This window comes from Perca flavescens, chromosome 16, assembly GCF_004354835.1.
Source record: "Perca flavescens isolate YP-PL-M2 chromosome 16, PFLA_1.0, whole genome shotgun sequence".
Classification (NCBI taxonomy): Eukaryota; Metazoa; Chordata; class Actinopteri; order Perciformes; family Percidae; genus Perca; species Perca flavescens.
This window is the reverse complement of record NC_041346.1, coordinates 26,236,936-26,249,669: the sequence shown is the minus strand read 5'-3', so window position 1 is coordinate 26,249,669 and position 12,734 is coordinate 26,236,936. Positions and strand designations below refer to the sequence as shown.

Sequence of the window (12,734 nt, the reverse complement as noted above, 5' to 3'; positions counted from 1 at the left end):
AGCATATGACCAAAAAAAGGAAACTTAAAAAAAAGCTTGCTATGTTTCAGACAGATGATGAAAATCTATTTTATGGATCTCTACTCGAACTGGAGCTGGAACGACTCCGCAGAGTATTTAATCTGACATTATTTAAGCCATCAGTTCTTTAAACTCCTCATTCTCTGGTTTTACATTTTCCAATGTGACAGTTTGCTGCCTTTCTCTGAATATCTTTTAGGTTTTGGACTGTTGGTTGGACAAAACATGATCACCTTCAACATCTTTCACTCTTTTGTAGACTAAACGATTAATGGATTACTTGAGAAAATAACCTACAGAAAAATTGATGTTTCATGGGGTCTTTAAAATAATACTGAGGAACTGTTTAAGAGGACTCCCCCCCCCTATTTAAACACACACATATAATTAACTGCACATGTGGAGGTTATGTAGCTTGGATACATAATGCAGAAACCTTTCCATGCAGCATATGGAAGTTAGTTAGCTGAAGTCTGAGGCTTCATCGCCATCTGCTGGTAACAGACGCAGCCTCCTGTTTCTCCACACCTGACCAACATTCAGATCCTATGTTCATATTTATTTTTACTGTCATTTTATTAACCCGAGAGAGTCTCTCTCTTTCCACTGCCTTCAGACATTTTGTTTTCCGAGCTTATTCACTTACTGGAGTTGTTTGTGCGTGTGTGTGATTTCTTTTTTTTTTTTTTTTTTTTTTAATACCTCTCTTTTTACTTGGTGTGTCAAACCTGTTTTTAACTGAAACACACTTTCCTGTATTTAAACAGTCATGCACTGAGTACCATGGCTACATTTACAATGAATAGTTAGACTTTTTGGGGTGAATTCATTCATTTGATTTCTTACCGAGAGTTCAATGAGAAGATTAGATCCCACTTTTGTCTGTGCAGTAATTGGGAAGCTACAGATGCTTAGCTTAGCTTAGCTTAGCTTAGCATAAAGAGTCAAAACAGCCAGCCTAGCTCTGTCCAAAGATTTAAAAAAATCCACCTACCAGCGTTTATAGATAAATCTGACCTTTGTGTCACCTGTAAAAGTTTCTTTTTTCAAATGTGTGGGGGAAAAATGTGTTGCTTCTTATGGTTATTGAATTAGGGCTGCACAATGTGAGGAAAATACCTAATTGCGATTATTTGGACTGATATTGCGATTGCGATATGATTTTTTTTTTTTTGCAAGGATCAGTACCAAAAGATTTGTTTTTTTTCTTTAGTTTGTAGGATATGATTGCTAGGCCGGGACGCACAATACTTAATTCAGAAATGTTTGACACATATTTTGCCTTCAACAAATTTGGATATTGCACTAGTCCTGCACTATTGTGATTTCGATGAAATTGAGATTAATTGTGCAGCCCTATATTGAATATTCTACATCCATGCAACAACTGCAGTTCTCCCCAACCATAAATTACCAGTGGGTGTTTCCCGCCATCGGGCCACAGGGGGCAATAATGAACACATTAGGGTTTGGGATGGTACAACGCAATGGGACGAAGAAGAAACCAGACAAGAAAACTTGGGACAAGGGACACAAAAGTGACATTTATGCTTCATTTGCAGTGTTTTCAAACAGTATAATTTTTTTTTCTTTAGTTTTACACGGAAAAAGACTTAAATGAAGAAGTCTAACTGGTTATGTACGTCTGGTTAACAGCATTTAGTAGCTGAGCAGCCGGACGTTTCCCTCAGGAGTTGGTGGGAATCAAACCCAGAGCTAAAAGCGCGCGAATATCGGACTTCGCTCCATTCATCATGGACACAAACACAACTCGAGGTGGATGCTAATGTTTCGCTGTAGGCATACGTGCTGGATGTGTGAGTATCTAACTGTTTGCTAACATAGAAACATGAAAGGTGATAGCTATGAGTGTTGTGTTAACCGGTATTGTCGGTTTAAGCACAGCAGAAAACGACCGGTAGAGGTTAGGGAACCCGTCCAACACATAGCTAGCTAATACTACTTAAAACCCCAAATAGTTGCTAGCTGTTAGCTTCATTTACTGTGCAATCTTCTCATGTAACTCTCTGCAAGAAAGCAAATAAGCGTATTTCCCCAAAGTGTCCCAACTATTCCTGTAAACATATGGAGTTACAGCTGCCATGTAAACCGAGACACTGATGCCAAGTGTTAAAAATCACCGCGACTCTTGAACGTGTTGCATGCAGTAACGTCCGCTACATCGTGGCTTAAACTCTGCTCCTCTTTCATCCAGAGATCTTTAATGCTATTAAACATTTTTTACATGGTGTTTAACTCTAACGTTGTGCAGCAGGTGTTTGCTCAGTGACAGTAACTCCCTCACACTGCTCTTTCCTTTTTTCTCTTCTTTTTAATTTGTGTTTATGAAACCGTTGTGCTTTTAAAACCCCTTTTTTTGTTTAACATGTAGATTTTCTCCGATCCTGAACATGACACTATTTGTCCGTTTTAACCCTTTACCACCTTATGCATGTGACTGGTTTTAGGACGAACCCATCACAACGTAAGTGCAATAATTAAGATTAAGAAAAAGTCATTTTTTTTATTAAGTACTGTAATGAAATGTAAAGAAATATATCTGCATGCCTAAATGTATTGGAGTATTTATTTAAACTTCATATTTTAAAATGATTTTTAAAAGCATACAAATGTAAATGTACTTTATAAAAGGTTGTTTTATTTTTTTGTTGCTTTTTGGTTCCTATCATGACATTCCTCTCTGCTTTCTATATCCCAATTCTATATATTTTTTTCTCCCTTTCAAAATAAAATTAAGCACCAACATGTCTTTGAATGGCCCTTGGTGTGTGAAGGCTGACAACTTTACATAAGTCCCCTATTTAGCATTTGTAAGCGGTTTCTAAATATAAAGAAAAATGGCTTATAAACTCACTATAATGTAGATGTAAGTGTTTATTAATGTACAGATTACAGAAGCCATGACATTGGAATGTGAAAGAATGACACGACAGCATGAGTTGCATTTGGTGTTCTTTTACTATAAACTCAAAATTACAATTTGTGTTTTTTTTAAGCATGTGGTATAATCAACATTTAAAAGTCTTATTCAAATGTTGTTTTTTTCCCTTTCAAGCTGTAATATAGTCGTAAATTCCAATGTGATAAAGTCACCGCTAAAATCATTCAAGTCTCCCAAATGTACCCGAACCAACAACAAGCCCTTAAGTAGTGTATTCTTCATGTGTTCTATACTATTCCTTTTAACGTCGCTGAATTTTTGGCAATAGTAAATCCCACAAAACAAAGTACTGCTAGTTAGCTACTCTTGATGCATCTCTGTACCAAAGGCAACATCAGCAACAATTCTAATCTGTACAGGAAAAAGGTTATTTGGCAAAAGAAAAAAAGATTCTCTGCAAATCCAACCTGCGATCGCAGGTTGTTATATTCTCATTTCATTTTCATAAATAGTTCAAAAATATTGCCAGTTTTTCCACACACATACAAAAACTACCTGACACCCACGTACCAGACAATAAAAAAAAAAAAAAGATTAAGTGAAAAACGAGATGTAAATAAAGATCTTTGTTTTTGTACAACTTTTATCTTCAGTAACAGTTAGTAATAAATTAACAACAAAAAGGATTCAGTCATTGCACTTCAAGTTGCAACAGAAGCAAGAGGAGAAAAGAAAGATTCACCCAAACACACAAACCCCATTTTTACAAGTGCACTATGAATTTGTTTATAGTCTTTTAAAAAAAGTGTATAGAAAGAAAGTGAATAAAATCTTGCTTGTGGTCTAAACTTATCCGAGAGAGGAGTAAAATTACCTGAAAGTGAGTGGAAAGTGTTTATTTACCCTCTGATGCTCCCTTTTTTGTATTGCTCATATATTGTATAAGAATATAAGACAAAGTTCTCCCCGGCTGATGTGTTTTTTAAATTTTTTTTTGCACAGTCCCTCTGTGAATTTCAGTCACAGGAGGAACATTTGTCTCTTCAAGACATTCGAAGCGCCCGGTCACCTTCCAGAGTTCGAATAACTAAAAAGGAGTCCTTCTCATCTGACTCCCAAATGTTCATTTGGCTGACGATGAAAAGAAAAACAAAAAAGATTATCGGCTCCAGGCGACTGCAGAATGCACCAAAGCGAATCTCGCAAAAAGAAGAATAGTCTTTAATTAATAAAAGTCTGCATGATTGAAGGAGCAAAAACCAGAATGTCCCCCCGCAAACGATATTCAAGTAACAAACAAAACGGATTCATTCGGAGTTTTTTGTGTTCAGAATATTCCAGAGCGGAGGGAAGGCATGGTCCAAGCAAAGCCTCTTTTACTTGGCTCGTTTGTAAACGTGTACCGATCTGACGTAGCAAAACAAGCGTGTACCGTTAATGCATAAAGTCGTGTGTAAACTTTTACACGTATCGTATACATGTGAGGGGGGAAAAAAAACAAACTAATTTTCAAGTTACATGTCAGTGACGACGTGAATGCCAACACATGCAGGTGGTTTCTCCTCCGTGGGGACGTTGGCGACGACGTGTTGGCCTCTCTAGCTGTTCTCCAGGAGCTTCCCCAGCGTGTCCCGCAGCTCCGTCAGCTCAAAGAGCTTTCCGTCCAGCAGCTCCAGCAGCGAGCGCAGGCTGTTGCGAAAGGCTTCCCTCTCCTGCTGGTTGCTCTCCAGACGCTGCTCCAGATCGCTCAGCTGGGCCTCCAGCGTCTGGTTCCTCGACTCCATGTCCTGGAAACAAACCACACATTTTATGAATAAAAAAAGAAAATAAAAAACACAAAAAAAAAGAGAAAAGACCATGCCTGTCCGAATTTTAAAGATTCAAGATTTTTTTATTGCATACACAGACTGATCTCATAAAGTGGCGTATGTATGACACGCCAATTCGTATGCCATTTTGGCATGTTATCAAGATGCATAATCGCTTTTTTATCAACGAAAGGACGTAAGTCCGCGTAGGGAGGCTGGCTGGGGCGGTGGATGGGTCAAACAGGACTTTCACCCAGGAGAGCTGTTTGGTTTTTTTTTTTTTTTTTTAAGCTTATATCTTTCCTAAACCAAACCGTTTTATTGTTTTCCTAAGCATGTTTTTTTCTTGTTTTTTTGTGTTATTAAAGCCTTTCCAATTTTTTTTTTTTTTTTTTTACAAGCGTATGACGTTCTCACGATAACTGCCAACGCAACGCCACGTGGTGTGTAGGTTTACATCCGCTGTATACAGCGTAGACACACACGTGGAGAGCTCAAAATGTGTCCAGATAACACGCCATTTGGCTTTAGGAAAGTGGCGTGTACGTTTACGCAAAGTCACAATGCCATGGTGGCATACACCAAGCAGTCCAGGCACATGGGAATTCTTGTGCAGTTTCTTTGGGTAAGAAAAAAAAAAAAAAAAACTTAAGGGCAAAGAAAAGCACACTGACTAAAATAGAAAAAGATTATACAAGGTAAATAAATTAAAATAAGACCCACAAAAAAATTAGATACTGTAACTGGAGTATGAGTACTACAGTAAATCAGGAGGAGAAAGAGAATTAATACATATACAGGTTACAAACCCTATCCTAAGTGTAATGGGTCTGTGACAACTATGGGGGATATTGCATTTGTCACGAGAATAAAAAATATTGCCAGTAGTATTTAATTTTTGTGCATCAAAACTAGTTTTAAACAAACTCTTAGACCATCCAAGGCTTTTCACATATGCAGTAGTATAAAATCGTATTGGTTCCTCTTTATTTTTTCAAGATTATTTTTTGGGGCATTTATGCCTTTAATGGACAGGACAGCTAGGTGAGAGAGGGGGAAGACATGCAGGAAATCGACAAAGGTTGGACTCAAATCCTAGACCTCTGTGTCGAGGCATAAACCTCTACATATATGTGCGCCTGCTCTACCCACTGAGCCAAGCCGACCACCGGAGTTCCTCTTTAAAGAATAGGTTCAAAATGTCCTCAAACAGAAGTCAGGTGGCCATATGTACATTGAAACAGTTTTTGATTGCTGTAATCATTCCTCATGTTCCTACTGGCCATTTAAAAACTCAAACTAAAAGATCTTTTCCTAATGTGGTTTAAATGTAAATGGTGGGGCACAAGCAAATATACATTCCAACGTTTAGCTGAAGCTAATATGAGGCTTCAACAGTCTGAATTTGATGAAATATTAGACAAATTCCCTGTTTTGTTACCATCCTTCCAATGCAGCGCAACAGGAAACACAAAAAGGGAATTTTATACTTAAAAGAGCACACGGCCAACGTAAAATTTTGATTTCCATAGAATTGTAATAAAGACACTAAATTTCTAAATGGCCTAAAGCATATTTTTGTATTTCTACTGGAGGTTTTTGTTACTTATTGGGCGACACATATGCTTAAATACTGATATCTGCAATAAGCTTATATCGAACATATCAGTATCGCTCTGCTGAAATCATTTTGTTGTTTCCACTCAGAGGATGGTTCTGCTTTGGCCTAAATCATTTAAATACATATTAAGCAGTTTAACCTGATATATCACTGTTAGAAATTTTTTTATTTACATACTTTTTCTTATTATTAAACTGTTTTTGCATAGAATATTATACTGATACAAGATAACATGGAGCCATTGCGTGTCCTTGTCTGAGCACGGTGTGATGCTGAGGAAAGAACATGCGCTCATCGGCTGACTAGATAACAACTGACGACATCAACTCCGTATTAGGATTGTATTTCACACGTAAATAAGCTCCTGTTTGAGGCTTATGTTACCGTATTTTCCGGACTATTAAAATAGTAAAATATGCAGCCGAAAGCGGTAATCGAGCAGCAGAAAGAGAGTTTGAAATGAGGGAGAAACTTGTGAGGGAGACTGGCGAAAAGGTGACTCTTACAATGAAGAAAACAAAGAAAGCTAATCGGCTAATCGTGGGCTGAAAGACGGCCAGAGCTGGAGGAAGGAGTCGGCAGGGGCTCGTTCACGGTGCAGTTACGTCTCCACGCCTTTTAATACCTCCGTGCTCCTCGCCCTGCTAGCTAGGTGTTCTGTGTGCTATTGTATAGTTCAATAACTGTTAATGTGTTACGTTAACATACCGGACACCTACCGTATTCAGCGTATTGTTCTGTGTGCTATTGTGTAGTTGAATAACTCTTGTATTTATAATCTAAATAAATGCGACTTATAGTCCGGTGCGACTTATATATGTTTTTTTCCTCTTCATGACGCATTTTTTGACTGATGCGACTTATACTCCGGAGCGACTTATAGTCCGAAAAATATGGTAGTCACTTTCTGTACTTATGCTGTGAGTGCTATAAACTGACTCTACTTGCAAGTAAAAACTAACTTTAATATATCTTCAGTGGTTTCTGTCCATCTCTTGATAAAGAATTATTCTAACAATCACATTGCTCAGGAGCTCCTTTTTTAAATAGCTGTATTGACTGTAGAATTGTTTTTATTGCGTTTTATGAACCCTGAACTGCAGGAAATGGTTGCTTTATGGCCAATTTGGCACCAGTTTGTGGAGACTTCTGAGCTCTTTTCACCTTATGTGGAGTCTTGGGTTTCAGCTGCTCATATTTACGGTCTGTGGAATAGGACATGAATGCAGCATTAGCAGCAACATGCTAATCAGCTGCAGATGTTACTGTAGGTACGGTGCATTACTCACCTGTAGTTTCTGTGTAAGGGAGTCTTTTTGAGACTGAAAGTCGTTGGCACTCTCCACCTCTGCTTTAAGTCTCTCCAACTCCTGGAAGTTATTAAAAGGAAGAGCAAAGATGAAATAAGATGTGTAACTCTTCTCCGTACACAAACGCGTCTACACTCCTCCTACCTCCTCCTTGGCCTTCAAAGCCGACTCCAGCTCTTCTATCGTTTGGTTGAGTTCGGTCTTTTGGGATTTAATCACCGTTGTTTGGCCGCTCACACACTCCAGCTCAGTCACCTGGAATACAACCAAAATCTCCATCACAACATGGTCAACATTTTAATTTCAATTAGGGCTGTTCAATTAATCAAATTTGGATCGCAATGACTATGTTTGGCTCCTAACGATCACAAAAACAATATCAACGAAAAAACGATTATTTTGCAGATAACATTTTGCAAGTAAACTCTTTTGTCTTGGTGTTTTGATTGGGGGAGTTAAAACGGAAAAAGTATTAAGTGAAATTTCACAGTTTAAGGTGTTCTCACTGTTGATTTGTTCATCGGTTTTATTTTAAGTTTAATAAACGCAACATCTTCCTAAAAGTCAATGAGTAATCAAATTAAATAACCATGATTTAAATATTGACCAAAATAATAGGGATTATGATATTTCCCATAATCGAGCAGCCCTACTTGGAGCTGAAGATCTTTGTCTTCATTTCTCGGGCCCACTCCGGGTTGCGCGGTAAATGAGCGGTCTGGTGATGTGTTTCGATTAGCGCGAGAATGGATGCTGAGGAGGTGAAACGGAGGCTGGCCTCTGGAGGACTTCTTTTATTTATTTGTTCCAACTTCCAAGTGACCTATAATCTACATTATTTATGAATAAATTATGTTAAAAAATTTAGAAATTACCAATTCTTGACAAAAGGCAAAAGAGCTGTGTGCGTGCGCACATTTGAATAATGTCGGGTAGTGTTGTGCCGATGGCTGGCCGACATCATGATGGAGAGCCACTATCGTGGTCCTGTAGGTACGGGACGATGTTATGCAGGATTTATGAATGTACGTTAGCAACAGGCTAATTCGCGAGGGTGCTATTTTATGTGTGAGCTAATATTGCGCATCTGTTCATGTGTGCTGCGAGAGTTATGTTTCTGTTTATTGAATGCGTTATTCAGTGCAAACATAACAGTGAATGTAGTTTAATCTCAGTAATGATGGTATGTTCGGTTATTACTGTCGCTCTGTTGAAGGCAAACGTCCCACTGTACTGTCATTACGCAGATCACGGACATCTGATTGATTTTACTGCACCGTAGTTAAGTGAAAGTAGGTCAAGTTGTAAAACCTACCAGCAGGGCACCATTTAGAGAGGGCATTTAAATGTATGTCTAAAAATAAAATAAAAATATTTATGTAAAATATTTATGTAAAGAGATAGGAGCTAGATATGAAAAAGCTGTCAATCAAAATGTACTTGTCGGACTCGGGCCGAATTCTGTCGGGCTCGGGCCTTGCTGGGCCGAACTTTTAAGTCCCGATAAGGCTCTAGCCCTACTTTCAACAAATCAGTGAGCTTGTGCGGTGATACCCGTTTGTGCAGCCTCTCGGCTTCTTCCTGATAGGCCCCCAGCTGTTGTTTCCACTGTTTGACGTTGGCCGTGGACTCGAGCAGAGCCGCCGTCAGCTTGGCGTTGTTCCCTTTAAGTGCCTCCAGCTCTGCCTCCCAGTGCTTATTGATGTTTGACGAACTGGGATGGGAGGGAGAGAGAAAGCTATCAGAAGGGCTGCAACCAACCTCAGTCCATTGTGAAAAAGCATTGTAGAAAGCTTTAATTTCTACGCAGTTCCAACTTTTTCAAACTACCGTCTTTCTGCTGCATTAATATCCCCTGAAGCACAGCTGACAAAACTATCTCCACTCACTTAGTGGTTTATAATTAATAGGGAAGCATGCGTAGTGTTTTAATGTAATGCTTTAATGCTGTCCAGAGGCCCGGGGAGGCAGATTAATAATGAATGAATGAATCAACATGAGCTGCAGCGCTCTGAGCTGCACTGTGCCAATTTCATTTTAACGGACAACTCTCATTTACCCTCCTGAATGAGAGGATTTCATGATCAGGATGCGTTACCAATTAAAACGTTATTTGACAACAGGAGCTGGTTTCGAAAAACACAACTGTAATAAGAGGAAGACAATATTTGGCGAAACATTGTTTGTGACTCTGTGTTAACCTGGCTTTGGTTTACCTGTGTGAGAAGGGCAGTGCATTCTGGGAAGGCTCTGCTCTGGGTTCGGTGTGCTGCGTGGTGTCTGGTGTGACTCTCTCCTCTGTACCGTTGATGCTCTCCGAGGTCAACGGTGACTGCAGATCGCCAGGGGCCGACTCCTGCTTCGGCACATTGGTGAATCCGGAAATAAAATAAATAAAAAGAATTAGAAAATAAAAATGCATGGAGTTTTTGTTGAAGGAAAACATTTGGGGAAAAAAATTTGTATTCGTTTTCACGCTGAGCGTATTGTAAATATGAAGCTAGAGTCAGGAGAGGCTTAGCTTAGCATAAAGTCTGGAAACACGGGGAAACAGCTGGCGTGGCTCTGTTCAAACTGTAACAAACTCCAAACTGACCTACAAGATTAACAGATTAACATACATGTTAATTATTGAGCTTTAGAGGTGGTGGTAGACTGATTTTGTTACCTTTGGACAGAGCCACGCTAGCCGTTTCCCCCTGTTACCACTCTTTTTATTTCTTTTTTAGTTTTAGATTTCTTTTGGGGTATTTTGGCCTTTAATTGATAGGACAGTTGTAGACAGGAAAGGGGGAGAGAGAGAGAGAGAAGGGGAAGACATGCAGCAAAGGGCCGCAGGTTGTAATCGAACCCTGAGCCGCTGCAGTAAGGACTGAGCCTTGGTACATGGGGCGCAACACTCCACCAGGTGAGCTACCAGGGCGTCCCGTGTTACCACTCTTTATGCTAAGCTAAGTTAACCGGCCGCTGGCTGTAGCTTCAAATGTCTTGTACAGACATAAGAGTAGCGCTCGGCAAGAAGGCGAACAAGGTAATTTCCCAAATGGCTGAACTATTCCTTTAAATTTGGATTATGAGACACAACACATCAACAACCAACAAAGTGTTAGTGATTCGGTGCTCTCAAAAATGAACAGGATTGCTTTCTGCTGTAATGTAGTTAGGGATGCTAAAAGCTTTTTTTGTGCCTGAGCTGCTGGGTTAACGTTACATCTTTTAAACTCCTGTGGAGCTCAGAAATAAATATTTGCAGACACATTTCAGAACTATGACTCCATTTTTATGAAGACAGTGAGTTTCCTTTTTTAATTTACCTATGTGTAATCATTGTCATTGGTGATTGGCAGCTGCTCAAACATCCCTAATTGTAGCTGACTTTTTGAGAGCATGAAAGGAGAACCGGAAGGTTATACAGGTAGAATTCACAGAGACGGGGTTCCTCTGGTTGTTAGTCTGACATTAGGATGATAGACAGAGTTGTTAGAGATTCACAGGGTTTAGTCCATCATTGTGCTCACACGGTTAAAAAAAAAGTACTTTTTTTTTTTGCAAGAATGCTGCAGAGGAGACCTCCCTGAGGGGAGTTTGCATTGGTAACGGGGGGGGGTAAAACTGGGGGGGAAGGGGCCATCGGAGTCATGAAAATGATCCTTTCCACTTCTTTTTACCTTCTTTTTAGCAGCTTTGCTGACTGAAAACACATTCCTTTTTACAGCGCCACCCTGGGGAGGATTATTTAGGGAGAGCAGAGGAGGTAAAAGAAGCCACAAGGTGTTAGCGTAGTGGCTGTAATGTGAGCGTAATGCTGAGTGAAAGAGAAAACAGCTCAGTACATGATTTGCATTCATTTCTCATCAATTTCTAATTCTTCTAAGTTGGCTTTAGTGTCGCATGGGGCTCGTTACAAACGTTATTAACATCGAACTAACATTGATTCTGAATGGAAAATGTTAAATCAGAATGACTGAGAGCTGAAGAGGAGATCAAGATGAAGAGTTTTTGTGCCCTAAACTGTAAACTGAGGCACAGAAAGTGAAGGCTGAACGAGAAACTCTCCCCGTTTGGTCAGGATTAGCTACTAGCATCTAGCAATCTGGTCAAAGCCCTGGATTTTAATTAAAGGGGTGAATAGTTTTGCACAGGAACTGGTGCGGCAGAAACATCTGTTTTAAGGTGCCTGTGAGCTTTCTGCTGCTTTATGAGCTCCTGCACTAATAGAAAACATCTGGCTCTACATCTGTAGATGCAATGTCTGGTGTATTTGAATGGCAAACAGCAGGAAGTTCATGCAACCCGACGTTTCAACATTTTTGACGCCTTTTTTTGCCGTTTGTTTTTGCTTTTTCCAACGTTTTAAATTGTTAATTTTTTCTTCTACACATTTTCAGCGCTTATTTCTACGTCCCATATTTTCTGATATTAAACAAAAATTGAAAATGGGTCAATTTGACCCGAAGTCAACACAAGGGCTAATACAGTATAACATCCAGAATGACGACACTTTGATGCTCTAAGGTCGTGCAGCAGCCAACACAGAAGGACATTCATATATGCTAACGTTACTTTTTAATGCCAACGTTACTTGTATGAGGAGAAAAGGGCTTCAGTGCTTTAGCATAGGACACACAGGTCATTTCTCTCTACCTGTAGAGTAGTCCACTTCCGGGATTGCTCCGTTGCCGCCAGAAATTCCACTGAATGGCCTTTCTTTCGGCCAGATGTCAGTTACCTTCCGCTTTCTTTGTGTTGTAATTTTAAACTCTTAAGAGTTTATGAGGACTATGGTTAACTGCTCCTCAGGTTTCTGCAGGGTTAATCTGTCCTATCGGAGTTTTCTGTTGTACGACTAAAAAAAAACGTTTGAACGTACACGTTCCACCAAAACAAGTTCCTTCCCAAGGCTGTTTGGCAGCGGCGCCGTGGCTCCATCTGGCGCTTAGCAAGACGATTGTGATTGGTTTAAGAAATGCCAATAAACCAGAGCATGTTTTTCTCCCATCCCATAATGCTGTGTGGACTCGCCAGACCCTCCTCCGCAGCGCTGTGGCGGAAGGTCTGGCAATGCGAGACTA

At 39.7% G+C, this 12,734-nt stretch overlaps 1 protein-coding gene across 2 annotated transcripts in view; it reads right to left on the bottom strand.

Moving 5' to 3' along the window:
- Positions 1 to 3,417: 3,417 nt before the first annotated feature.
- The window catches only part of homer1 (homer scaffold protein 1), a 32,982-nt gene continuing 23,665 nt past the window's right edge, over positions 3,418 to 12,734 (bottom strand). For both annotated transcript variants that reach the window (XM_028600814.1, XM_028600815.1), the window contains 5 exons: positions 9,879 to 10,018; positions 9,217 to 9,376; positions 7,807 to 7,917; positions 7,642 to 7,722; positions 3,418 to 4,710 (listed from right to left, as the gene is read on the bottom strand). In XM_028600814.1, the coding sequence (XP_028456615.1) occupies positions 4,522 to 4,710; positions 7,642 to 7,722; positions 7,807 to 7,917; positions 9,217 to 9,376; positions 9,879 to 10,018 (681 nt within the window). In that variant the 3' untranslated portion in view covers positions 3,418 to 4,521. The remainder of the gene's footprint in view (positions 4,711 to 7,641; positions 7,723 to 7,806; positions 7,918 to 9,216; positions 9,377 to 9,878; positions 10,019 to 12,734) is intronic.